The following is a 27,518-nucleotide window of genomic DNA, read 5'->3' on the forward strand; positions in this document are numbered from 1 at the left end:
CTCCTCAGGACCGTACCCCTCCCAATCTACTAGGTACTGATGACCACGGCCCCGAGGACGCATGTCCAAAATCCTACGGACCCTGTAGATGGGTGCGCCCTCGACAAGGATGGGGGGGGGGGGGGGAGACGAGCGGGGGCGCGAAGAACGGGCTTGACACAGGAGACATGGAAGACCGGGTGGACGCGACGAAGATATCGCGGAAGAAGAAGTCGAACTGCGACAGGATTAATGATCTGAGAAATACGGAACGGACCAATGAACCGCGGGGTCAACTTGCGAGAAGCGGTCTTAAGGGGAAGGTTCTGAGTGGAGAGCCAAACTCTCTGACCGCGACAATATCTAGGACTCTTAGTTCTACGCTTATTAGCAGCCCTCACAGTCTGCGCCCTATAACGGCAAAGTGCAGACCTGACCCTCTTCCAGGTGCGCTCGCAACGTTGGACAAAAGCCTGAGCGGAGGGGACGCTGGACTCGGCGAACTGAGATGAGAACAGCGGAGGCTGGTACCCGAGGCTACTCTGAAAAGGAGATAGCCCGGTCGCAGACGAAGGAAGCGAGTTGTGGGCGTATTCTGCCCAGGGGAGCTGTTCTGACCAAGACGCAGGGTTGCGAAAAGAAAGACTGCGTAAGATGCGACCAATAGTCTGATTGGCCCGTTCTGCTTGACCGTTAGACTGGGGGTGAAAGCCGGAAGAGAGACTGACGGAAGCCCCATTCAAACGGCAAAACTCCCTCCAAAATTGAGACGTGAATTGCGGACCTCTGTCCGAAACGACGTCTGACGGAAGGCCATGAATTCTGAAAACATTCTCGATGATGATTTGTGCCGTCTCTTTAGCAGAAGGAAGCTTAGCAAGGGGAATAAAATGAGCCGCCTTAGAGAACCTGTCGACAACCGTAAGAATAACAGTCTTCCCCGCTGACGAAGGCAGTCCGGTGACAAAATCTAAGGCGATGTGAGACCACGGTCGAGAGGGAATGGGAAGCGGCCTGAGACGGCCGGCAGGAGGGGAGTTACCGGACTTAGTCTGCGCGCAGACCGAACAAGCAGCCACGAAGCGACGCGTGTCATGCTCCCGGGTGGGCCACCAAAAACGCTGGCGAATGGAAGCAAGCGTACCCCGAACGCCAGGGTGGCCGGCTAACTTGGCAGAGTGAGCCCACTGAAGAACGGCCAGACGAGTAGGAACGGGAACGAAAAGAAGGTTCCTAGGACAAGCGCGCGGCGACGGAGTTTGAGTGAGTGCTTGCTTTACCTGCCTCTCAATTCCCCAGACAGTCAACCCGACAACACGCCCCTCAGGGAGAATCCCCTCGGGGTCAGTGGAGGCTACTGAAGAACTGAAGAGACGAGATAAAGCATCAGGCTTGGTGTTCTTAGAGCCCGGACGATAAGAAATCACGAACTCGAAACGAGTGAAAAACAGCGCCCAGCGCGCCTGACGCGCATTAAGTCGTTTGGCAGAACGGATGTACTCAAGGTTCCTATGGTCAGTCCAAACGACAAAAGGAACGGTCGCCCCCTCCAACCACTGTCGCCATTCGCCTAGGGCTAAGCGGATGGCGAGCAGTTCGCGGTTTCCCACATCATAGTTACGTTCCGACGGCGACAGGCGATGAGAAAAATACGCGCAAGGGTGGACCTTGTCGTCAGAGAGGGAGCGCTGAGAAAGAATGGCTCCCACGCCCACCTCTGACGCGTCAACCTCGACAACGAACTGTCTAGTGACGTCAGGTGTAACAAGGATAGGTGCGGATGTAAAACGATTCTTGAGGAGATCAAAAGCTCCCTGGGCGGAAACGGACCACTTAAAGCACGTCTTGACAGAAGTAAGGGCTGTGAGAGGGGCTGCCACCTGACCGAAATTACGGATGAAACGACGATAGAAGTTCGCGAAGCCGAGAAAGCGCTGCAGCTCGACGCGTGACCTAGGGACGGGCCAATCAATGACAGCTTGGACCTTAGCGGGATCCATCTTAATGCCTTCAGCGGAAATAACAGAACCGAGAAATGTGACGGAGGAGGCATGAAAAGAGCACTTCTCAGCCTTCACAAAAAGACAATTCTCTAAAAGGCGCTGGAGGACACGTCGAACGTGCTGAACATGAATCTGGAGTGACGGTGAAAAAATCAGGATATTGTCAAGGTAAACGAAAACAAAGATGTTCAGCATGTCTCTCAGGACATCATTGACTAATGCCTGAAAGACAGCTGGAGCGTTAGCGAGGCCGAAAGGAAGAACCCGGTATTCAAAGTGCCCTAACGGAGTGTTAAACGCCGTCTTCCACTCGTCCCCCTCCCTGATGCGCACGAGATGGTAAGCGTTACGAAGGTCCAACTTAGTGAAAAACCTGGCTCCCTGCAGGATCTCGAAGGCTGAAGACATAAGAGGAAGCGGATAACGATTCTTCACTGTTATGTCATTCAGCCCTCGATAATCTATGCAGGGGCGCAGGGACCCGTCCTTCTTCTTAACAAAAAAAACCCCCGCTCCGGCGGGAGAGGAGGAGGGGACTATGGTACCGGCGGCAAGAGCTACAGACAAATAATCTTCGAGAGCCTTACGTTCGGGAGCCGACAGAGAGTATAGTCTACCCCGGGGGGGAGTGGTTCCCGGAAGGAGATCAATACTACAATCATACGACCGGTGTGGAGGAAGAGAGGTGGCCCTGGACCGACTGAACACCGTGCGCAGATCGTGATATTCCTCCGGCACCCCTGTCAAATCACCAGGCTCCTCCTGTGAAGAAGAGACAGAGGAAACAGGAGGGATAGCAGACATTAAACATTTCACATGACAAGAGACGTTCCAGGAGAGGATAGAATTACTAGACCAATTAATGGAAGGATTATGACAAACTAGCCAGGGATGGCCCAAAACAACAGGTGTAAAAGGTGAACGAAAAATTAAAAAAGAAATGGTTTCGCTATGATTACCAGAAACAGTGAGGGTTAAAGGTAGCGTCTCACGCTGAATCCTGGGGAGAGGACTACCATCCAGGGCGAACAAGGCCGTGGACTCCCTTAACTGTCTGAGAGGAATGTCATGTTCCCGAGCCCAGGTCTCGTCCATAAAACAGCCCTCCGCCCCAGAGTCTATTAAGGCACTGCAGGAAGCTGACGAACCGGTCCAGCGTAGATGGACCGACAAGGTAGTGCAGGATCTTGAAGGAGAGACAGGAGTAGTAGCGCTCACCAGTAGCCCTCCGCTTACTGATGAGCTCTGGCTTTTACTGGACATGAAGTGACAAAATGACCAGCAGAACCGCAATAGAGACAGAGGCGGTTGGTGATTCTCCGTTCCCTCTCCTTAGTCGAGATGCGGATACCTCCCAGCTGCATAGGCTCAGCACCCGAGCCGGCAGAGGAAGATGGTAGTGATGCGGAGAGGGGGGCAACGGAGAACGCGAGCTCCTTTCCACGAGCTCGGTGACGAAGATCAACCCGTCGCTCAATGCGAATAGCGAGTTCAATCAAGGAATCCACGCTGGAAGGAACCTCCCGGGAGAGAATCTCATCCTTTACCTCTGCGCGGAGACCCTCCAGAAAACGAGCGAGCAAAGCCGGCTCGTTCCAGCCACTGGAGGCAGCAAGAGTGCGAAACTCAATAGAGTAGTCTGTTATGGATCGATTACCTTGACATAGGGAAGACAGGACCCTGGAAGCCTCCTCCCCAAAAACAGATCGATCAAAAACCCGTATCATCTCCTCCTTAAAGTCCTGATACTGGTTAGTACACTCAGCCCTTGCCTCCCAGATTGCCGTGCCCCACTCACGAGCCCGTCCAGTAAGGAGAGATATGACGTAGGCGACACGAGCAGTGCTCCTGGAGTAAGTGTTGGGCTGGAGAGAAAACACAATATCACACTGGGTGAGGAACGAGCGGCATTCAGTGGGCTCCCCAGAGTAACACGGCGGGTTATTGATTCTGGGCTCCGGAGATTCGAAAGCCCTGGAAGTGGCCGGTGGATCGAGGCGGAGATGGTGAACCTGTTCTGTGAGGTTGGAGACTTGGGTGGCCAGGGTCTCAACGGCATGTCGAGCAGCAGACAATTCCTGCTCGTGTCTGCCTAGCATCGCTCCCTGGATCTCGACGGCTGAGTGGAGAGGATCCGAAGTCGCTGGGTCCATTCTTGGTCGGATTCTTCTGTTACGGTGCGTGAATGAGGACCCAAAAGCGAATTAACGTAAACAGAGCTTCTTTAATAACAAAACAAACGTAGGCTCAGATGGACCGGCAGATTCCGACAGGACAGGACAAGGTTGCAGCAAACATGACGATAGTCTGGTTCAGGCATGAATAACACAAACAAGAATCCGACAAAGACAGAAACAAAAACAGAGAGAGATATAGAGGACTAATCAGAGGGAAAAAGGGAACAGGTGGGAAAAGGGGTGACGAGGTAGTTAGGAGGAGACAAGGAACAGCTGGGGGAAAGGGGGGGAGAAAAGGTAACCTAATAACGACCAGCAGAGGGAGACAGGGTGAAGGGAAAGGACAGAAACAAGACACAACATGACAATACATGACACATTCGTACTACCCTCTCTAGTGTCTTGCGGTCGGAGGCCGAGCAGGTGCCATACCATGCAGTGATGCAACCAGTGCTCTCGATGGTGCAGCTGTAGAACCTTTTGAGGATCTGAGGAGCCATGCCAAATCTTTTCAGTCTCCTGAGAGGGAATAGGTTTAGTCGTGCCCTCTTCACGACTGTCTTGGTGTGCTTGGACCACGTTAGTTTGTTGGTGATGTGGACACCAGGGAACTTGAAGCTCTCAACCTGCTCCACTGCAGCCCCGTCGATGAGAACGGGAGCCTGCTTGGTCCTCTTTTTCCTGTAGTCCATAATCATCTCCTTTGTCGTCATCACGTTGTTGTCCTGGCACCACACGGTCATGTCTCTGACCTCCTCCCTATAGACTGTCTCGTCATTGTCGGTGATCAGGCCTACCACTGTTGTGTCATCGGCAAACATAATGATGGTGTTGGGGTCGTGCCTGGCCGTGCAGTCAGGGAGTACATGAGTGGACTGAGCACGCACTCCTGAGGGGCCCCTGTGTTGAGGATCAGCGTGGCGGTCCTTACCTTATTGATGAGCTTTGAGGGCACTATTATGTTGAAAACTGAGCTGTAGTCAATGAACAGCATTCTCACATAGGTGTACTTTTTGTCCAGGTGGGAAAGGGCAGTGTGGAGTGCGAAAGAGATTGCATCATCTGTGGATCTGTTGGGGCGGTATGACAATTGGAGTGGGTCTAGGGTTTCTGGGATAATGGTGTTGATGTGAGCCATGACCAGCCTTTGAAGCACTTCATGGCTACAGATGTGAGTCCTACTTGTCGGTAGTCGTTCTATATGAGAAAGGCAGCCAAAGCGATTCATTTGTAAAAAATATTAATTTTATTTCAATAACTATATTTCCAACTACCACATTATATTTTCATAGAAAATATATTATATGTATAAATGGCCATATATAAATGTTCCCATGGACAACACAAACGCCCTTGCATTTAATTTGGTACAATAGGGATCATGAACACATTCACATTTACAGTACTGTGTTAAAAATAAAATGTACTCTTTGTCTATAATTACAATATATGATAATCATATGATTCGCCTTAAATATGTTTAATTTACCAAATATTATCTACGATCAGTGTATCTTCTTGTTCAGTTTGTTGATTCAAATATTGTTTGGCCCCTCCTACATTCCGCTAATGGATTCGTCCGTCGTGAGGCCTTATTGCAGTAGGGAGTGTTGTTTGGCGGACTCCTGAAGTTGTACACTACTTTGTCTGGATTTTGTCAAATTAACAAGACTCAAATTGTTATTTTCCATAGCAAGTCAGCTATCTAATTGTTGTATCTATCGAGGCAAGTTACAGAGGAGATTGTTTTCGGCGTGGTACACAGCTAAATTTGTCGCAGCCAGAAGGAAAACATATTTGGCGTGCGGAGTTCCGATTCCGAGGGCTTATGATGCCGACGTTGCGGGACAGCACCATGTCTCACCCCGGCGAAAACCCTCACCAAGTCCGGGTAAAAGCTTATTACAAAGGGTAAGTAGACGGTTAGGGTTTGTGTGATTTGTGTCGGAATAAAGCACTTCGTTATTTGACTCGTTAGGAACTTGGGCTAGGCTTTATTAGCCAGACAGTTAGCTTTTTAGCTAAGTTAGCTCGCTAGTTAACGTTATAAACTTGACAGACAAGTGAAACTGTCCAGAAATGTAGTTAGTTAGCTGTTGCTAACTTAACGTTACCTAGCTACTTAATGTTGGCCAGTATTAGTTAGCATGCACGTTCCCAATATCAATCTATTTTTAGTGAGTGAAGTTTCTTCCATTGTTTATGGCTTGGTAGCTAGCTACAGGTTCTGAGACATAACTAAGCTACATTGAATGTACTAGTTCACTAGCTAGCTAAATGGTAACTTCAAACCAGTTAGCTGATGTTTTTGATTATGCTAGCTGGATGTTTGATACTCATCATGTGTCCTGATATAGCCGTACTGTACTGAACCTGGTGAGTTATTGTTGTCACAGCTCAAATTACACTATTACAATAATTGATGTAAAGCAAACTTTACAACATCCTGTGACATTATTATTATGTGAGGCTCACATTGGATGTAATCACGGATTTGTTTTCTTATCTTTGACATAGATAGGTGAGAGTTTACAACAATTACAGATACTTAATGTTCATGACATGATTATGCCATTATTTGGGGTGTAGCTAGTTATTTATAGTCAGTAAATAGTGGACCTAGTAATTGTATTCAGACATGGAAATCATTTGTCACACACAGGTGTTGCCATGACACTTCTTGCTGTGTGATGGAGTCTGTGATTGTTGTTTTTCCCAAAAGAGAGACTGGCCAAACGTGTATTACCAGTAACTTCTGCCAGACCTGTTGTATTTCCCACTCACTCTAATTACCGCCCTGCAAGCACTCTATTGTCCCTGGATACTTTTTAATAAAAAAAATAAAAAAAATGTATGGAGACAAAAGCATCCAAAATATTTCTGAGATCAATGCCTTGGAAGGTCAAGTATGTGGGGAATCTGGGATGAAACATTTCATTGGTTGGTCAAGTACAGTGTTGGGTCACACTTCATCAAGCCATCTAGGCAGGCCTTAAATCAGCATTGGCGGTTGTACATGTACATTTGCGAAGGATGGGGGTAAAGGGAATTTTTGTGGAATAGCTCATCTGTTAGCCTACATCCAATCAGATTAAAACAGAACCATTCAATTGGATCCAGGCTTACATCATACACTAATTGGCTCTCATCTGAATGTAATTTATGATTCTAACCATCAAGCCTGCTCCTTTATGTCTGCTGCACTTTGTATCAGAGTCATATAATGTATACATGGCTCTGCTTTGACTGCACAGTGTGCCAGGGTTTCCTGTACTCGGGATGCCAAGGGGTGCACGATTACTTTTTTGCCCTACCCTACACAGCTGACTGAAATACTCAAATAATCAACTCATCGTCAAGCTTTTATTATTTGAATCTGCTGTGTAGTGTTAGGGCAAAACACTAAACTGAAGACAGAGTTTGGGAAACGCTGCAGTATGCATTCATACTGTCCTATAATAATGGTCAGTTTGACAGAAGAGAGATGGCGGTAGCGAGAACTGCCCTCTAGCTCCGTTCACTTTCATAGTCTCATTCACACAGACCCACACTGCTGTCAGCCAGCTTTCCAGTCAAGGCCAGCAGTAGGCAGGGTCTGGTCTGGTGTCAGGCTGTGGCAGTCTCTGCTTGTCACTGTCATTACTCTTTATTGACACATAGTAGTGGTTAGAATAGAGGGAGTAGTGGTTAAAATAGAGGCATGGCGGCTGGTAACAGATACTGGATGCAATGATGATACAATAAGCTTAGTAACTATTCATTTATATAGCACATTTGAGTAATGATACAGCAACCTGTTTCCAATTATTTTAAGTCACCTGACTGACAGTGGAATGCTCATAGTCATCACTCAAGTTTCTGGTTTTAAGGCTTACACTCGTAAATATTGTTCTATCTCTAGGCCCATTTGTAAGCCTGTCTGCTGTCTTAGTTTTAACGCAACATACATTTGTCTCAGGAGTTTCAATGTCACTACCAAACATCAGCTGCTATCAACTTCCTCTTTGTAAAGTAAACATGACGCATGAGCAATGAACAACATAGCACTGCAGTGTTTCCCCTAGGATTTCTTTCAGCAGCGGTGGCAAAGTTGGGGGAGGGGGTGATTTTACACAATTCTACACATTTTGCCATGGTGATGAGTACATTTTTATAGTTTAAAGCTGGTTTCCTGCAATACTACACATGTTGTCATGGGTTTGAGAGAACATTTTATGTTTTTAAGCTAGTTTCCTGCAATTCAACACATTTTGCCATGGCTTATGCCGTGTTCTTATGCTGTCTGAATGACTCAAACATTATAACTAAATCAATGTCATGTCCCATGCAGTCCCATGTCCCATGTCCCATGCAATCCCCATGTCATGTTTTTTTGGGGATTTCTTATCCTTGGCCGTCTATTTTTTTTTCTTCTTTTTTTCTCAAAGATCTTATTTAAAAATATATTGTTCCATTATCTTTTCTATATACTTTCTATATGAATTTAGTCGTTTTTAAGTTTACGCGGAAAACGTTTTATTGATTGGTCAAAATGTTTTACAGCTGTCCGGTGGCTGGTCTCAGACAATCCCGCAGGTGAAGAAGCCGAATGTGGAGGTCCTGGGGTGGTGTGGTTACACATGGTCTGTGGTGGTGAGGCTGGTTAGACGTACTGACAAATTCTCTAAAAAAACATTGAGGTGGTTTATGATAGAGAAATGAACGTTCAATTCTCTGGAAACAGCTCTGGTGGACATTCTTGCAGCCAAGCATGCCAACTGCACGCTCCCTCAACTTGAAACATCTGTGGCATTGTTGTGTGACAACTGCACATTTTAGTGGCCTTTTATTGTCCCCAGCACAAGGTGCACCTGTGTAATGATTGTGCCGTTTATTCAGCTTCTTGATATGCCATACCTGTCAGGTGGATGGATTATCTTGGCAATTGAGAAATGCTTACTAACAGGGATGTAAACAAATTTGTGCACAGCATTTGAGAGAAATAAGCTTTTTGTGCGTATGGAACATTTCTGGGCTCTTTTATTATATCTCATGAAACATGGGACCAACACTTTATATGTTGAATTTATAGTTTTGGTCAGTATTATTGAAGTGCATGGCAATTACTTAGGAACTGAGCACACTTTGGAGAGGTGTGTGGCCACATGGAGACACCAGTTAGTCCTCTCACACAAACCCTTGATAATTTTGTTTTATGGTGCACCTACCAAGCGTTTTCCAGGAATATTCTTATCACGTCACTGAATGTATTCCGATTATTTTCAGATTTTGTTATCAACAAATGCACATAAAATCAAGTGTAATGTTTGGATTCAGTCTTGAACTGTTTTGTCCTTTCTATTACGACCATTATTTTCACATATCTAATGTAGTAAACATTTCAATTTAGCCCTATCCATATAAGCCAATTCCCATGAGTGTAAAGGGTTAAAAACACGTTCCTGAACTTTGGCGACTAGGACGTTTTTTTCTTTAAACCTCATGCCTAGGGGCTGGATGTGTCAATGTGGAGTTCATACATGCATAAGCAATTAGCCACAAAATCCCTTTTATCCTGCATTTTCCCCCATGTGGGCTAGCCCCCTTGCAATTTGAGTTCCAGCCAATGAGTTTCAGCCCCTCACCATTTGAGTAATGTCTAGCAAGATGCACACACAGTAGAGGGAGAGCATCTCATTCCAAAAAAAGTTATTGACATTTTCTGGATTGACTGCACTTCATTTCTTAAAATAATGGACTGTCGTTTCTCTTTTCTTATTTGAGCTGTTCTTGCCATAATATGGATTTGGGTCTTTTACCAAATAGGGCTATCTTCTGTATCCCACCCCAACCTTGTCACAACACAACTGATTTGCTCAAATGCAATAAGAAGGAAAGAAATTCCATAACTTAACTTTTTTAAGAAGGCACACCTGTTAATTGAATTGCGTTCCAGGTGACTACCTCATGAAGCTGGTTGAGAGAATGCCCAGAAAGCGGTCAACAAGCTATCATCAAGGAAATGGGTGGCTACTTTAAAGAATCTCAAATATAAAATATATTTTAATTTAACACTTTTTGGTGGAGCTCGTTAAAATAAAAGCCAGTGTATATAAAATATTCCAATATGCAAAGGAGGATATCGCATATTTCTACCTTTGTGTACCTATTTAGGATACATCACCATAAAGAGGGTGACATTCATGTAGACGGAGTATACCAAACATTAGGAACACCTTCCTTGAATTGAGTTGGCACACACAATCCATGTTTCAAGGCTTAAAATATTTATTTAACCTGTCTCCTCCCCTTCATCTACACTGATTGGAGTGGGTTTAACAAGTGACATCAATGAGGGATCATAGCGTTCACCTGGTCACTCTGTCATGGAAAGATCCATTGTTTTTCATGTTTTTTTACACTCGGTGTATATTTAATCTGAACACGTGTTGGTAGTGTCAAAAGAGCAAACCAATCAACTTGTGTACTGTCCAGGTACCAACTGTTCAATTGTCACTTTTAAACCTGTAATCAAACCCACAATTGCTGATGCCCCAGATACTCAACTAGTCTGAAGAAGGACAGTTTTATTGCTTCTTTATTCAGATCAGTTTTCAGCTGTGCCAACATAATTGCAAAAGGGTTTTATAATGATCATTTAGCCTTTTTAAAATGATGTACTTGGATTAGCTAACACAAAGTGTCATTGGAACACCTGAGTGATGGTTTCTGATAATGGGCCTCTGTATGCCCATGTAGATATTCCATAAAAAAATGTCCATCTACAATAGTAATTTCTAACATTAACAATGTCTACACTGTATTTCAGATCAATTTGATGTTATTTTATTGGACAAAAAACAAGGGAATTTCTAAGTGACCCCAAACCTTTGAACGGTAGCATATGTAATGTGTGTGCAATGCTGTCTCGGGTAATATGCAGCTGTAGTTTTTATGAAACTCCATTCCAGGATACATGACACCTACACACCTTTCTATCTACATACTTTTATTTGGGTTTCTACCCGAAGTAGGCTATATGATTGAATGTATCCTTAAGCCTGCTGCTAGTTACTTGAAACCAGACACATAATCACGCCAAAACATGGTTCTAAAATTGAAATCACTGACGGAGTTAATGAATCACTAGACTCCTGAATAGGCAAATTGAGATTTACAGTAGCTGGGTGTTTATAGCTGCAATGGAGATTGAGGGTACATGCCTCCAGTGGTGACAGAGAGATGGATGTTCCTCGGTGTGCTGCCTGGGGAGAGGGGCACACTGATCAACACTCTCCCTGCTTGGGTGCTCACCAGTGACCAATGACCTACCTGCTTAGCAGCAGATGGGGCTGCCGCTGGGGTTTTAGTGGGTAGTGGCGACAAGGGGAAGGGGCAGAATTCCATTCTCCCTAGTTACCCATGTTACAGAAAATGAACAACGGTAATTACTTTTCTCATACGTAACTAATGAAGTACCCCTATGAAGGCTAATGCAGAAACACTGCTCAAACTACAAAGGCATTCTCTCAATGTCCTTCTCCAAGAGTGTCTGAATATTATACCTCTCACATGTACACTGAGTGTACAAAACATTAGTAACACTTACTCTTTCCATGTGTAACCATTATTTAACTAGGCAAGGATCCTTGTCTCATCGCGCACCAGCGACTCCTGTGGCGGGCCAGGCGCAGTGCGCGCTAACCAAGGTTGCCAGGTGCACGGTGTTCCCTCCGACACATTGGTGCGGCTGGCTTCCGGGTTGGATGGCGCTGTGTTAAGAAGCAGTGCGGCTTGGTTGGGTTGTGTATCGGAGGACGCATGACTTTCAACCTTCGTCTCTCCCGAGCCCGTACGGGAGTTGTAGCGATGAGACAAGTTAGTAGCTACTAAACAATTGGATACCACGAAATTGGGGAGAAAAAGGGGTAAAATTCATTCAAATAAAAAAGAATGGTCTACCACCCGAAGGACTTCCAGTCAACTTGACACAACTGTAAGAAGCATGGGAGTCAACATGGGGCAGCATCCCTGTGGAATGCTTTCAACACCTTGTAGAGGCCATGCCCCGACGAATTGAGGGCAAAAGGAGGCAGTGAAGCTCAATATTAGGAGGGTGTTCCTAAAGTTTTCTACACTCAGTGTACGCTGGACACAACATTTTGAACAATAGATAATAACGAATTCATTACATCCGCCTTGGAACCCAGTTTGATAATATTACTGTATGCTGCTTGCTGTAGTTTTGAAGTAATGTGGAAAAACAGGCCTTATTTTAGGGCATTTTTCACCCTGCCAGCTCCTATTAGTTGTATTGAGCACCGTGGTACCAACTCACTTTCAGAATGTTCTATTCCCAGTTACAATGCTTGCTTTGCTATTGTTGGCAGTGAGACCTGCCCACGCTAAACCAATTGCTGTTAGTTAAAACGTCAATCACAACAAAAAATGACCCATGGAACTCTGAGGTCGTCCCATTGTTTCCTACATGGGAAATATAGGTATGTCTGTCTATTTCCCCAAATATCTCGCAACCATGAGAATCTTATCTTATTATGTAAGGCTGGGCAGCGTACTCCGTTGTCATCAAACGCTAGCCCCGGAATACCTTTTGCCTTTGGAACGCTGAGCTCCCCCCATTGTTTTGCTATGTAGAGGCATGCTCGTATATTCCGCCAAATATCTCGCAATGTGTGTATTTAGATTTTTTTTTTAATAGTTTTTTAATAATCAGTATAATCTCTTTCTAATCACTTAAGGCAGTGTACTCTGCTGTCATGGATCGCTAGACAAGAAATAGTCTGAAGTTGCCATTTTCTTTCCTACTTCCTCGTTATTCTGACATAAGCACACTTGGCACCATCGAGGTGTGGATGTTTACTTTCTACACAAGTTATTTTTCAGTTTTGTCCTAAGAACAGATTGTAGTGGTAAAATAAAAACGGATAATTTTTTTGGTGCAATTTAGATGAAATGGAATTCTAAGCACCACTCCAGTCAGAAGAGGCTATGCGAACATTTGATTAAATTAATTTGCTATGGCCAGCTAGTGTTCCAGCTTATCCAAAGTTCTTTTGCCATTTTTCAGCCTTGGGTGAATTGACTCGTTCTATTGTCCAGCCTAGTATAGTCTTATTTTGTCCATACAGCTCAGTTGGACCGACTGTTACAAGGCAACAGTAGTAAGCCTATACCAACTTCCTTTGCACAAGAATGGAGTGGTATCATAGAATGGCATTTCTTCTGTTACTCATCAATGATGAGCAGCTATTACACAATTCATCTGTGTTTCTCACTAATGTAGCTATCCCCACAGCACAGTCACAGCTCCAAGGTAGGTCGACAGTTTCATTTGGGTTTCGAGGTTGTTTTTTTACTGTTCATCCATGTCAATATCCATTTGTTTTCTGTGAGGCTTTAGCGCTACTGCCTGCAGACCTGCTCTGTGTAGGGGAGTAACAACAGTTTCTTTGTTAGTGCTGCTGCTGCTGGCTGGGTAAACTTTAACCACAGTGTAGTAGCTAGGTGTTTAAAGTGGAACTGACAGCGTTGCAGATATAGAACAGTCAAATATAACATTTCCAGTTTATGCTTAAAAACCAATTTTATAAAAGGCTTTAGAAATGGGTTCTATTTGACAAATTCCAGTCATTGTTGGCAGACTAGATGGATGCAGTCTAATGCATGATTAATATAATTCACCGATATATTTCTTGATAGGTCCAAACATATTGCTGTAAGATTGTAAATAACAGCTGGCCCGGTTTTTTTTATTTTTTTTTTTTTATTTCACCTTTATTTAACCAGGTAGGCTAGTTGAGAACAAGTTCTCATTTGCAACTGCGACCTGGCCAAGATAAGGCATAGCAGTGTGAACAGACAACACAGAGTTACACATGGAGTAAACAATTAACAAGTCAATAACACAGTAGAAAAAAGGGGAGTCTATATATACATTGTGTGCAAAAGGCATGAGAAGGTAGGCAAATAATTACAATTATGCAGATTAACACTGGAGTGATAAATGATCAGATGGTTATGTAAAGGTAGAGATAGAGATATTGGTGTGCAAAAGAGCAGAAAAATAAATAAATAAAAACAGTATGGGGATGAGGTAGGTGAAAATGGGTGGGCTATTTACCAATAGACTATGTACAGCTGCAGCGATCGGTTAGCTGCTCAGATAGCAGATGTTTGAAGTTGGTGAGGGAGATAAAAGTCTCCAACTTCAGCGATTTTTGCAATTCGTTCCAATCACAGGCAGCAGAGAACTGGAACGAAAGGCGGCCAAATGAGGTGTTGGCTTTAGAGATGATCAGTGAGATACACCTGCTGGAGCGCGTGCTACGGATGGGTGTTGCCATCGTAACCAGTGAACTGAGATAAGGCGGAGCTTTACCTAGCATGGACTTGTAGATGACCTGGAGCCAGTGGGTCTGGCGACGAATATGTAGCGAGGGCCAGCCGACTAGAGCATACAAGTCGCAGTGGTGGGTGGTATAAGGTGCTTTAGTGACAAAACGGATGGCACTGTGATAAACTGCATCCAGTTTGCTGAGTAGAGTGTTGGAAGCAATTTTGTAGATGACATCGCCGAAGTCGAGGATCGGTAGGATAGTCAGTTTTACTAGGGTAAGTTTGGCGGCGTGAGTGAAGGAGGCTTTGTTGCGGAATAGAAAGCCGACTCTTGATTTGATTTTCGATTGGAGATGTTTGATATGGGTCTGGAAGGAGAGTTTAGAGTCTAGCCAGACACCTAGGTACTTATAGCTGTCCACATATTCAAGGTCGGAACCATCCAGGGTGGTGATGCTGGTCAGGCGTGCGGGTGCAGGCAGCGAACGGTTGAAAAGCATGCATTTGGTTTTACTAGCGTTTAAGAGCAGTTGGAGGCCACGGAAGGAGTGCTGTATGGCATTGAAGCTCGTTTGGAGGTTAGATAGCACAGTGTCCAAGGACGGGCCGGAAGTATATAGAATGGTGTCGTCTGCGTAGAGGTGGATCAGGGAATCGCCCGCAGCATGAGAAACATCATTGATATATACAGAGAAAAGAGTCGGCCCGAGAATTGAACCCTGTGGCACCCCCATAGAGACTGCCAGAGGACCGGACAGCATGCCCTCCGATTTGACACACTGAACTCTGTCTGCAAAGTAATTGGTGAACCAGGCAAGGCAGTCATCCGAAAAACCGAGGCTACTGAGTCTGCCGATAAGAATACGGTGATTGACAGAGTCGAAAGCCTTGGCAAGGTCTATGAAGACGGCTGCACAGTACTGTCTTTTATCGATGGCGGTTATGATATCGTTTAGTACCTTGAGCGTGGCTGAGGTACACCCGTGACCGGCTCGGAAACCAGATTGCACAGCGGAGAAGGTACGGTGGGATTCAAGATGGTCAGTGATCTGTTTGTTGACTTGGCTTTCGAAGACCTTAGATAGGCAGGGCAGGATGGATATTGGTCTGTAACAGTTTGGGTCCAGGGTGTCGCCCCCTTTGAAGAGGGGGATGACTGCGGCAGCTTTCCAATCCTTGGGGATCTCAGACGATATGAAAGAGAGGTTGAACAGGCTGGTAATAGGGGTTGCGACAATGGCGGCGGATAGTTTCAGGAATAGAGGGTCCAGATTGTCAAGCCCAGCTGATTTGTACGGGTCCAGGTTTTGCAGCTCTTTCAGAACATCTGCTATCTGGATTTGGGTAAAGGAGAACCTGGAGAGGCTTGGGCGAGTAGCTGCGGGGGGGGGGGAGCTGTTGGACGAGGTTGGAGTAGCCAGGCGGAAGGCATGGCCAGCCGTTGAGAAATGCTTGTTGAAGTTTTCGATAATCATGGATTTATCGGTGGTGACCGTGTTACCTAGCCTCAGTGCAGTGGGCAGCTGGGAGGAGGTGCTCTTGTTCTCCATGGACTTCACAGTGTCCCAGAACTTTTTGGAGTTGGAGCTACAGGATGCAAACTTCTGCCTGAAGAATTGTTTGCTGCCTCCACCCATTCGGTATGCACTGTTTCAATGACTCAATATTTTGAACAAAAACGGACGACTGTAACTAAGGCTGGGAATGCCAATGCAATCAAACTAGCAAGGGCAATAATTACAAGTCAGTCATTATGTGGCCAATAGGCTAGCGCACGTGTCAAACACAAGGTCTGTGGGCCGAATAGGACACAAGCAAGTATAAACTGTTGAGTCATCTACATTATGAATATTCAGCCTGATGTGCTCTCATTGGAGAATTAAACTTCAATTGCGCTGCTTTCGTGTGTCCTGTTTAGTCCAAGCTAGGCTTCTAAAATGTTGCAGTACAGCTTCGGTTTTAAAGATTGACAATGAATAACCAAAACACAACCTGCAACAAAACACCATGCAAACTTGTAGGCCTGTTACAGCAACATTTGAACAGTAGCCTAGGCTGGTGCACCATACAGCAATGCTGCATTCAACCGCAGCGGTGATCCATGCAGTGCAAAAAAAAAAAAGAAAAACATGTTTTAAGTGTTACAACAAACCTATAGCTTAGTTTTTGTTATTTGGAGTTATAAAATACTTTTTGATTAGTGTCACAGCATATTATGCACATCTGCTAGCATAGCAGCAAAGACTGGAGAAATGATATTTTGTTTTAATGTCTTAAAATGCTATACAGCATCCTCTGGACATAAGTGGACATTTTGTATAAAGGACAATATTTTGTTCTAATACAACAATGGCCATTTTGGGTCACAATTGAATGTTTTTTTTGTAGCTATGTCTGGGCTGCGCTTTTTTTGTTTTTATGTGGCCGCGAGCTGATTTAAATCTGACACCCCTGGGCTAGCGTATCTATTTATATAACTATTAGCTAGCTACTGGAGGATGTCATGTCATTGGAGCAGGGTTTGAGTGACAAATTTGCAAAAATCCAGTCGGGTGTATTTTGTGGCTTTTGGCGAATGTATTCTAATCTAAATTTGCACTGTTGGTACTTAACTGAAAACACTAAGTCCAGTTGAAAGTGAATGACGCCTGGCCCGTGGCATAGGGATTATTTGCATATAGGCCTACTGTAGCTCTGATCGGTCCTCGTAATGACCAACGTTTTTATTAGGTTTTATTTACTAATGTATTAATTGTCCAAACGCACGGCCGCTGTAGAATTTTCACAAATGCCTTACTATACGTTATTCCCAAACATTCTATTAACTTATGAAAATGACCATATCTAAGTGCTTGCTTGTCAGAAAATGTAAGAAAAGTGTAATATTCTTCCTGCGGGTGTATATGAACAGATTTGAATAAGATTTCATGTTGCTTAAACGCTGTCAGTTCCACTTTAATGAAGAGCAACGGCACAGGCCCAGTTACCTAGCCGTATGGTGCGTAATGGAGCAGTGTACTGGCATTGATACTCGAGGTCAACCGATTAATCGGAATGGCCGATTTAATTAGGGCCGATTTCAAGTTTTCATAACAATCTGTGTGTGTGTGTGTGCGCGGACGGACGGACGGGCGGACGGACGGAGCCTTGCGAAAGTATTCGGCCCCCTTGAACTTTGCGACCTTTTGCCACATTTCAGGCTTCAAACATAAAGATATAAAACTGTATTTTTTTTGTGAAGAATCAACAACAAGTGGGACACAATCATGAGGTGGACCGACATTTATTGGATATTTCAAACTTTTTTAACAATTCAAAAACTGAAAAATTGGGCGTGCAAAATTATTCAGCCCCTTTACTTTCAGTGCAGCAAACTCTCTCCAGAAGTTCAGTGAGGATCTCTGAATGATCCAATGTTGACCTAAATGACTAATGATGATAAATACAATCCACCTGTGTGTAATCAAGTCTCCGTATAAATGCACCTGCACTGTGATAGTCTCAGAGGTCTGTTAAAAGCGCAGAGAGCATCATGAAGAACAAGGAACACACCAGGCAGGTCCGAGATACTGTTGTGAAGAAGTTTAAAGCCGGATTTGGATACAAAAAGATTTCCCAAGCTTTAAACATCCCAAGGAGCACTGTGCAAGCGATAATATTGAAATGGAAGGAGTATCAGACCACTGCAAATCTACCAAGACCTGGCCGTCCCTCTAAACTTTCAGCTCATACAAGGAGAAGACTGATCAGAGATGCAGCCAAGAGGCCAATGATCACTCTGGATGAACTGCAGAGATCTACAGCTGAGGTGGGAGACTCTGTCCATAGGACAACAATCAGTCGTATAATGCACAAATCTGGCCTTTATGGCAAGAAGAAAGCCATTTCTTAAAGATATCCATAAAAAGTGTCGTTTAAAGTTTGCCACAAGCCACCTGGGAGACACACCAAACATGTGGAAGAAGGTGCTCTGGTCAGATGAAACCAAAATGTAACTTTTTGGCAACAATGCAAAACGTTATGTTTGGCGTAAAAGCAACACAGCTGAAAACACCATCCCCACTGTCAAACATGGTGGTGGCAGCATCATGGTTTGGGCCTGGTTTTCTTCAGCAGGGACAGGGAAGATGGTTAAAATTGATGGGAAGATGGATGGAGCCAAATACAGGACCATTCTGGAAGAAAACCTGATGGAGTCTGCAAAAGACCTGAGACTGGGACGGAGATTTGTCTTCCAACAAGACAATGATCCAAAACATAAAGCAAAATCTACAATGGAATGGTTCAAAAATAAACATATCCAGGTGTTAGAATGGCCAAGTCAAAGTCCAGACCTGAATCCAATCGAGAATCTGTGGAAAGAACTGAAAACTGCTGTTCACAAATGCTCTCCATCCAACCTCACTGAGCTCGAGCTGTTTTGCAAGGAGGAATGGGAAAAAATGTCAGTCTCTCGATGTGCAAAACTGATAGAGACATACCCCAAGCGACTTACAGCTGTAATCGCAGCAAAAGGTGGCGCTACAAAGTATTAACTTAAGGGGTCTGAATAATTTTGCACGCCCAATTTTTCAGTTTTTGATTTGTTAAAAAAGTTTGAAATATCCAATAAATGTCATTACATCCAATACAGCAAATGAAAGATAAACATCTTGTTAATCTACCCATCCGATTTTAAAAATGCTTTACAGCTAAAGCACAACGTGATTGTTAGGTCATAGCCAAGTCGAAAAAACACACAGCCATTTTTCCAGCCAAAGATAGGAGTCACAAAAAGCAGAAATATAGATAAAAATAATCACTAACCTTTGATCATCATCAGATGGCACTCATAGGACATCATGTTACACAATACATGTATGTTTTGTTCGATAATGTGCACGTTAGCCACTTTTTGTTAGTTTGTTCAGCCCAGTAATCCATCTTCATGAGGCGTGAGCATTTTGTCTGGATGTTTTTAACATAAAACATAAATAATGTTCCAACCGGAGAATTCCTTTCTTCAGAAAAGCACTGGAACGAGAGGTAACTCTGTCGGGAAAGACTCAGAGGTCGTATGAGCCCCTCCTTTATAGCAGAATCCTTAAACCAGTTTCTAAAGACTGTTGACATCTAGTGGAAGCCCTAGGAAGTGCAACCTCATCCATATCTCAATGTGCATTCGGTTGGTCAAGCTTTGAAAAACTACAATCCTCAGATGTCCCACTTCCTGGTTGGATTTTTCTCAGGTTTTCGCCTGCCATATGAGTTCTGTTATACTCACAGACATCATTCAAACAGTTTTAGAAACTTCAGTGTTTTCTATCCAATACTAATTATATAATATGCATATATTCACATCTGGGACAGAGTAGGAGGCAGTTCACTCTGGGCACACTATTCATCCAAAAGTGAAAATGCTGCCCCCTATCCCAAAAAGGATAACATAACTAGTGATTAACTATACATGCTTGATGATATTACTAGTTCATCTAGCATGTCCTGCGTTGCATATAATCGATGCGCCTACTTCGACAAACGGGGATGATTTAACAAACGCATTTGGGAAAAAAGCACTGTCGTTGCACCAATGTACCTAACCATAAACATCAATGCCTTTCTTTAAGATCAATACACAAGTATATATTTTTAAACCTGCATTTTTAGTTAATATTGCCTGCTAACATTAATTTCTTATAATTAGGTAAATTGTGTCACCTTCTCTTGCGTTCTGTGCAAGCAGTCAGGGTATATGCAGCAGTTTGGGCCGCCTGGCTCATTGCTAACTGTGTAAAGTCCATTTATTCCAAACAAAGGCCTTAATTAATTTGCCAGAATTGTACATAATTATGACATAACATTGAAGGTTATAATGTAACAGTAATATTTAGACTTTGGGATACCATACGTTAGATAACATATGGAATGATTCCGTATTTCACTGAAAGATTAAACATTTTGTTTTCGAAAGGATAGTTTCCAGATTCTACCATTTTAATGACAAAAGGCTCATATTTCTGTGTTATGTTATAATTAAGTCTGTGATTTGATGGAGCAGTCTGACTGAGCGATGGTAGGCAGCAGCAGGCTCGTATGCATTCATTCAAACAGCACTTTCGTGCGTTTGCCAGCAGCTACTGCGCTGTTTATGACTTCAAGCCTATCAACTCCCGAGATTAGGCTGGTGTAACCAATGTGAAATGGCCAGCTAGTTAGCGGGGTGCTTGCTAATAGCTTTTCAAACTTCACTCGCTCTGAGACTTGGAGTGGTTGTTCCCCTTGCTCTGCATGGGTAACGCTGCTTCGAGGGTGGCTGTTGTCCATGTGTTCCTGGTTTGAGACCAGGTAGGAGGGACGGAAACTATACTGTTACATTGGCAATACTAAAATGCCTATAAGAACATCCAATAGTCAAAGGTATATGAAATACAAAATAGTCCTATAATAATAACTACAACCTAAAACTTCTTACCTGGGAATATTGAAGACTCATGTTAAAAAGGAACCACCAGCTTTTATATGTTCTCATGTTCTTAGCAAGGAACTTAAACTTTAGCTTATATACATGGCACATATTGCACTTTTACTTTCTTCTCCAACACTTTGTTTTTGCATTATTTAAACCAAATTGAACATGTTTCATTATTTATTTGAGGCTAAATGATTTTATTGATGTATTATATTAAGTTAAAATAAGTGTTCATTCAGTATTGTTGTAATTGTCATTATTATAAATACATTCAAGAAATCGTCTGATTAATCGGTATTGGCTTTTTTTGGTCCTCCAATCGGTATCGGCGTTGAAAAATCAAAATGGGTCGACCTCTAATTGATACTGGCTCTGCTAGTGTAGTAACAGTACTGAATGAATGGGGTGTCATTTGAGTGAGAGCAGGTGTCTGTCTGTTCCTGCTCCTATCAGCCATGGTGCTTAGAAGGATGTGTGGGCCTGTAACGTTGGGAGTGTAGCTACCAAAATGAGGGTCAACACTCCTCCTATACTGTCACTAATTAACACAAACAAGGGAGAGGGTGAGGGGGAGGAAGCGAGAGGAGTGAAAATGTGACTAAGAGAAAAAGAAGAGGAATCAAGAGGCAGAAGGTGAGAATATGAAGGAGGAAGCGAGAGAGAGAGGCAGGGGTGGGAATAGGAGATGGCATATACCAGCCAATTTTCTGTCTGCTCTGAACCTCTGTCATTCCAAGGCTAGAATGGTGCTCACCTACAGTAGCCAATGCACTTCAAAGTAATGTAGGCATATACAACAATTTCAGGTGCAGTGCTGGCAAAAATTTATATTCTTTACAAAAATATATCTGCACACGCTGTTGTACACTGCCGTTTTCTTTGTCAGACATGGCAGTAGCCAGGTCGGAGTTGTAATTGAAAACTTGTTCTCAACTGGCCTACCTTGTTAAAGAACGGTGAAATAAAAATGAATAAAAAGCATGCAGTGTTCACGTAGGCCTACTTCTACTACCTTCAGCTCCTGCGTTACCTGACTGACGTGATGTGAAAGTAGAGCTGGTTGCTATGGACAAAAAGTCCTATCGCAATAAATTGACCGATTTTGCTCATGATAAATGAAACAATAATAATAACAAAAAAATACAATTATGCACATTTACTTTCCATTAGCAGTAAGACATGAAACGTTAGCTATTTCATCTAACATCTCCAGGGAATGCATGATGGATATTTTTATGTGCAACATGACAAAATAGAATCCAGAATAATCATATCTCAATTTGGTTCTTTAGAGATGAAATTGCCTGCATGATTTGTTTTGTGCGTATTGGCGTAGGCCAGGGATCATCAACATAATTACAAATAATTTGTGACTGAAAATTGACAGCAATAGTTTCCGTTAAGAAAATGTGGTGCGGGACATTTGACGGGCAGCATTTTAATTTACTGGACATTTTACTGGACCCATATGCATTGGGTACTTTGCATTTAGATTTCTGCCAAAATAGACATAACCAAAAGGTGCTGATATTAATGTGTAATTACATGATTCTGACATGCCAAAACTTTGTTTATTTGTTAAGACTCTGCAGGTCATTCACTAGGTCCCCCCTTGTGGTTCTGGGATTTTTGCTCACTGTTCTTGTGATCATTTTGACCCCACGGGGTGAGATCTTGCGTGGAGCCCCAGATCGAGGGAGATTATCAGTGGTCTTGTATGTCTTCCATTTCCTAATAATTGCTCCCACAGTTGATTTCTTCAAACCAAGCTGCTTACCTATTGCAGATTCAGTCTTCCCAGCCTGGTGCAGGTCTACAATTTTGTTTCTGGTGTTCTTTGACAGCTCTTTGGTCTTGGCCATAGTGGAGTTTGGAGTGTGACTGTTTGAGGTTGTGGACAGGTGTCTTTTATACTGATAACAAGTTCAAACAGGTGCCATTAATACAGGTAACGAGTGGAGGACAGAGGAGTCTCTTAAAGAAGAAGTTACAGGTCTGTGAGAGCCAGAAATCTTGCTTGTTTGTAGGTGACCAAATACTTATTTTCCACCATAATTTGCAAATAAACTCATAAATCCTACAATGTGATTTTCTGGATATTTTTTTTCTCATTTTGTCTGTCATAGTTGAAGTGTACCTATGATGAAAATTACAAGCCTCTCATCTTTTTAAGTGGGAGAACTTGTACAATTGGTGGCTGACTAAATCCTTTTTTGCCCCACTGTATATGCTGTATACATGCTCCAATTTAATTCCAGGAAATTATGCAAATTAGACCGGTTAACATGACCAGTCAAATATATTTCCATTGACTGGTATTTCCATCAATGAATAGGCTAGAGAACATTATTTTGCAATGGGATTTGTTCTTCTAGCGGACAATTGGCCAGTGGCAATTTTATTTATCACTCCTTTTTTTTGGTCGGCCAATAGCCAGTTATTACCGGCTAATGAAAATCCTTCGCAAGAAGCCGAAGCGTATATATATATTTGACTGAAACATAATCATTTCAAACCTTGCTTACATGTTGTATCCGATCATGTCTCCCTATTATACATGGGAACAGATTTTTAAATCATTTGGAGCTGATTTCCTGGTGTTTTTGCAGTCTTAATTCTCAAACAATACTTTTTGGGGGACTTAGTGAACCTGGGTGGGTTGAGGGGTGGGGCAAATAATAAAATAAAGTCAAACATGAGCTCACCAGTTGGACAACCCTGGCCTAGGCTATATGCTAGATTTACCACCCAAGGAAGTGGGAACTCAAAACACCTTAGCTAGATTGTGAACTCTAAATGTGATATTGTTGCTAGATGGCCATGCAATTTGACAAACTTTCCATTTGTAGAGACACGCGCTACTAGATGTAGGCCTATTCACCGCAAATGGCACACTCCGCTCCATTCCTCATCTCAATTATGTACTCCGTTTGTAAAGTGGTGTTATTTCCTCTATTGACAATTGAGGGGGGGAAACATTATATTCACATAACTCACATATCCTCTTTCTTTTTTTTTTATACTAAAAGTCGTTTAAAAAAAACTCTCTTCCTCACAATTATACTTTTGAAATGTTGCTCAACTGTCAGTATACTTCCACTAATCAGAATTTCTCTCCCTTCATGTGCAAAGGGGAGGGAGCGGGAGTGAGAGCCAGCAGCGAGACATGGCAGATACCTTCATGGCAGGAAGCATGTTTTTTGTTGACCATTGGTTTTAGAACCAAAAAATATGCGGGAACCTTGTCGCCTAATCACCGAAATGACCGATGTAAGCAAAATTGCTTGGGTAATAGGGCATTGTCTGTAATTTTCGGATTATCGTCCCAGCTCTCTTTAAAAGTACTATTGTCTCACCCGCCAACAGAATTTAATAAAACACACAGTAATATATTGAAAGCAAAAGGACACCCTGATGAAGGTGTAAGCCAATACTTTTTAACTTTCAAACCCACACGAATGCCTGGACTTGGATTTTGTATGCCTCTTGGCACCTACAGTGCATTCTGAAAGTTTTCAGACCCCTTGACTTTATCCACATTTTGTTACGTTACAGCCTTGTTATTTATTTAATAAATTTTATAACATCTCAACTCAATACCCCATAATGACAGGGAAAACAGGTTTTTAGACATTTTTGCGATGGTATTAAAATTAAGAATTTAAGTATTCAGACGCTTTGCTATGAGACTCGAAGTTGAGCTCAGGTGTATCCTGTTTCCATTGATCATCCTTGAGATGTTTCTACAACTTTATTGCAGTGGTAAATTCAATTGATTTGGAATGATTTGGAACGGCACACACCTGTCTATATAAGGTCGCACAGTTGACAGTGCATGTCAGAGCAAAAAACAAGCCAGGAGGTCGAGGGAATTGTCGGTAGAGCTCCGGGACAGGTTTGTGTTGAGGCACAGATCTGGGGAAGGGTACCAAAACATTTCTGCAGCATTGAAGGTCTCCAAGGGCACAGTGGCCTCCATCATTCTTAAATGGAAGTAGTTTGGAACCACCTAGACTCTTCCAAGAGTTGGTCGCCCGGCCAAACTGAGCAATCGGGCTTCCGGGTGGCGCAGCGGTCTAAGGCACTGCATCTCAGTGCAACACTCCCTGGTTCAAATCCAGGCTGTATCGCATCCATCTGTGATTAGGAGTCTCATAGTGCGGCGCACAATTGGCCCAGCGTCGTCCGGGTCTGGCTGGGGTAGGCCGTCATTGTAAATAAGAATTTGTTCTTAACTGACTTGCCAAGTTGTTATTTAAAAATGAAAATAAACAAAAGGGAGGTGACAAAGAAACCTGATGGTCACTGACAGAGCTCCAAAGTTCCTCTGTGGAGATGGTTGTCCATATGGAAGATTCTCCCATCTCTGCAGCGCTCCATCAATCAGGCCTTAATGGTAGTGGCCAGACGGATGCCACTCCTCCTCAGTAAAAGGCACATGACAGCCCGCTTGGAGTTTGTGTAAAGGAACCTAAAGACTCTGACCATGAGCAACAAGATTCTCTGGTCTGATGAAACCAAGTTTGAACTTGAATGACAAGCGTCATGCCTGGAGGATACTTGTCACCATCCCTACGGTGAAGCAGGGCGGTGGCAGCATCATGCTGTCTTTCAGCGCCAGGGTCTGAGAGACTAGTGAGGATCGAGGGAAAGACGAATGAAGCAAAGTTCAGAGAGATCCTTGATGAAAACCTGCTCCAGAGTGCTCAGGACTTCAGACTGGGGTGAAGGATCACCTTCCAACAGGGCAACGACCCTAAGCACACGTACCAAGCTGTAGCGTCACCCTAGAAGACTCGAGCCTATAATTGCTGCCAAAGGTGCTTCAACAAAGTACTGAGTAAAGGGTCTGAGTACTTATCTAAATGTGATACTTTTTTATTTTTTATTTTTTTTTATACAGTTTTATTTTAAATACATTTGCAAAAATGTCAACCTGTTTTTTGCTTTGTCATTATGGGGTATTGTGTGTAGATTGAGATGTTTTTATTTGGTCAATTTTATAATAAAGCAAAATGCACTGTAGGTAGGGATAAAGTGACTTGGCAACTGATGGACAATAAACAGTAGCAGCAGCGTATGTGATGAGTCGAGTTGTTGCAAAAAGGGTCGATGTATATTTTTTTTATACCTTTATTTAACTAGGCAAGTCAGTTAAGAGCAAATTATTATTTTCAATGACGGCCTAGGAACAGTGGGTTTAACTGCCTGTTCAGGGGCAGAACGACAGATTTGTACCTTGTCAGCTCTGGGATATGAACTTGCAACCTTTTGGTTAATAGTCTAACGCTCTAACCACTAGGCTACCCATATAGCCCGGTTAACTATTAACTAACTATTTAGAAGTCTTATGGCTTGTGAGTATATGTTTTTCAGGGTCCTGTTGGTTCCAGACTTGGTGCATCCGTACCGCTTGCCGTGCAGTAGCAGAGAGAGCAGTCTATGACTTTGGTGGCTGGAGTCTTTGACAATTTTTAGGGCCTTCCTCTTACACGGCATGCTGTAGAGGTCCTGGATGTCAGGGAGTTGGCCCCATTGATGTACTGGGCTGTATGCACTCTGTAGGGCCTTGGGGTCTGATGCCAAGCAATTGCCATACCAAGCTGTGATCAAGAACAGTGAAGATGTTCTGTGGTGCAGCAGTGCTGCAAGGCTATGCTCACTGAGTCTGTACATAAGGACTTTATTAATTTTTGGTCAGTCAGTTGTAAGGGGGAAAAAAGCCAACACTTGCACCTTTTCTTATTTTTTTTCTTACTAGCTCTGACCTTGCGAATGGCTACTTTGAGCAAAAATGTTCCTACTGTTATATGTGGTTGTCCCACCCATCTATCTTAAGATGAATGCACTAACTGTAAGTCGCTGTGGATAAGAGCTTCTGCTAAATGACTAAAATGTTATTCTGTTTAGGGCTAGATAACATTCCAATTTTTTCATTGTTTTGGGGTTGATTCTTTCCAGCGTGTCAAATAAGTTATTTTTTGGCCGTGTCATTATTTGGTGTGGTTTAATTGTGTTGGTGTCCTGGGGCTCTGTGGGGTCTGTGTTTTTGAACAGAACCAGCTGGCTGAGGGTACTGTTCTCTAGGTTAATCTCTGTAGGTTTGGGCTTTCTGGTGGAATGTGTATGCTTCAAAGTCATTGTTGTCAATTTAAAAGCTCTTTTCTGGATTTTCGTAACTATAGTCCTATTTCTGCTCTGTGTGCATTGTTTGTGGTTTTGTGTTGTACACAAAGTGCATGCAGAATTCTTCGAAAATAGTCTCAATTGTGTGTTTGTCCCATTTCTTTTTTGTAAATTCTTGGTTGGTGAGTGGACCTCACAACCATAGAGGTCAATGAGTTTTTAGCCAGATCCTAATTCAGAGTTTAATGGTCCTTTTGACGGCATAAAGGCCCTTTTTGCCTTGTCTTAGATCGTTCACAGCCTTGTGGAAGTGACCTGTGGTGTTGATGTTTAGGCTGAGGTAGGTATAATTATTTGTGTTCTCTAGGAGAACGGTGTCTAGATAGCATTCGTATTTGTTGTCCTGGCAACTGGACCTTTGTTGGAACACCTTAATTTTTGTCTTACTGA

At 43.3% G+C, this 27,518-nt stretch overlaps 1 protein-coding gene across 1 annotated transcript in view; it reads left to right on the top strand.

The window, feature by feature from the left end:
- The first annotated feature begins 5,715 nt into the window (after nucleotides 1-5,715).
- prkci (protein kinase C, iota) overlaps nucleotides 5,716-27,518 on the top strand; it is a 71,077-nt gene continuing 49,274 nt past the window's right edge. Inside the window, exon 1 of the mRNA XM_021588751.2 lies at nucleotides 5,716-6,070. Within this exon, the coding sequence (XP_021444426.1) occupies nucleotides 5,988-6,070 (83 nt within the window). The 5' untranslated portion in view covers nucleotides 5,716-5,987. The remainder of the gene's footprint in view (nucleotides 6,071-27,518) is intronic.

Source organism: Oncorhynchus mykiss, chromosome 28 (genome assembly GCF_013265735.2).
Source record: "Oncorhynchus mykiss isolate Arlee chromosome 28, USDA_OmykA_1.1, whole genome shotgun sequence".
Lineage (NCBI taxonomy): Eukaryota > Metazoa > Chordata > Actinopteri > Salmoniformes > Salmonidae > Oncorhynchus > Oncorhynchus mykiss.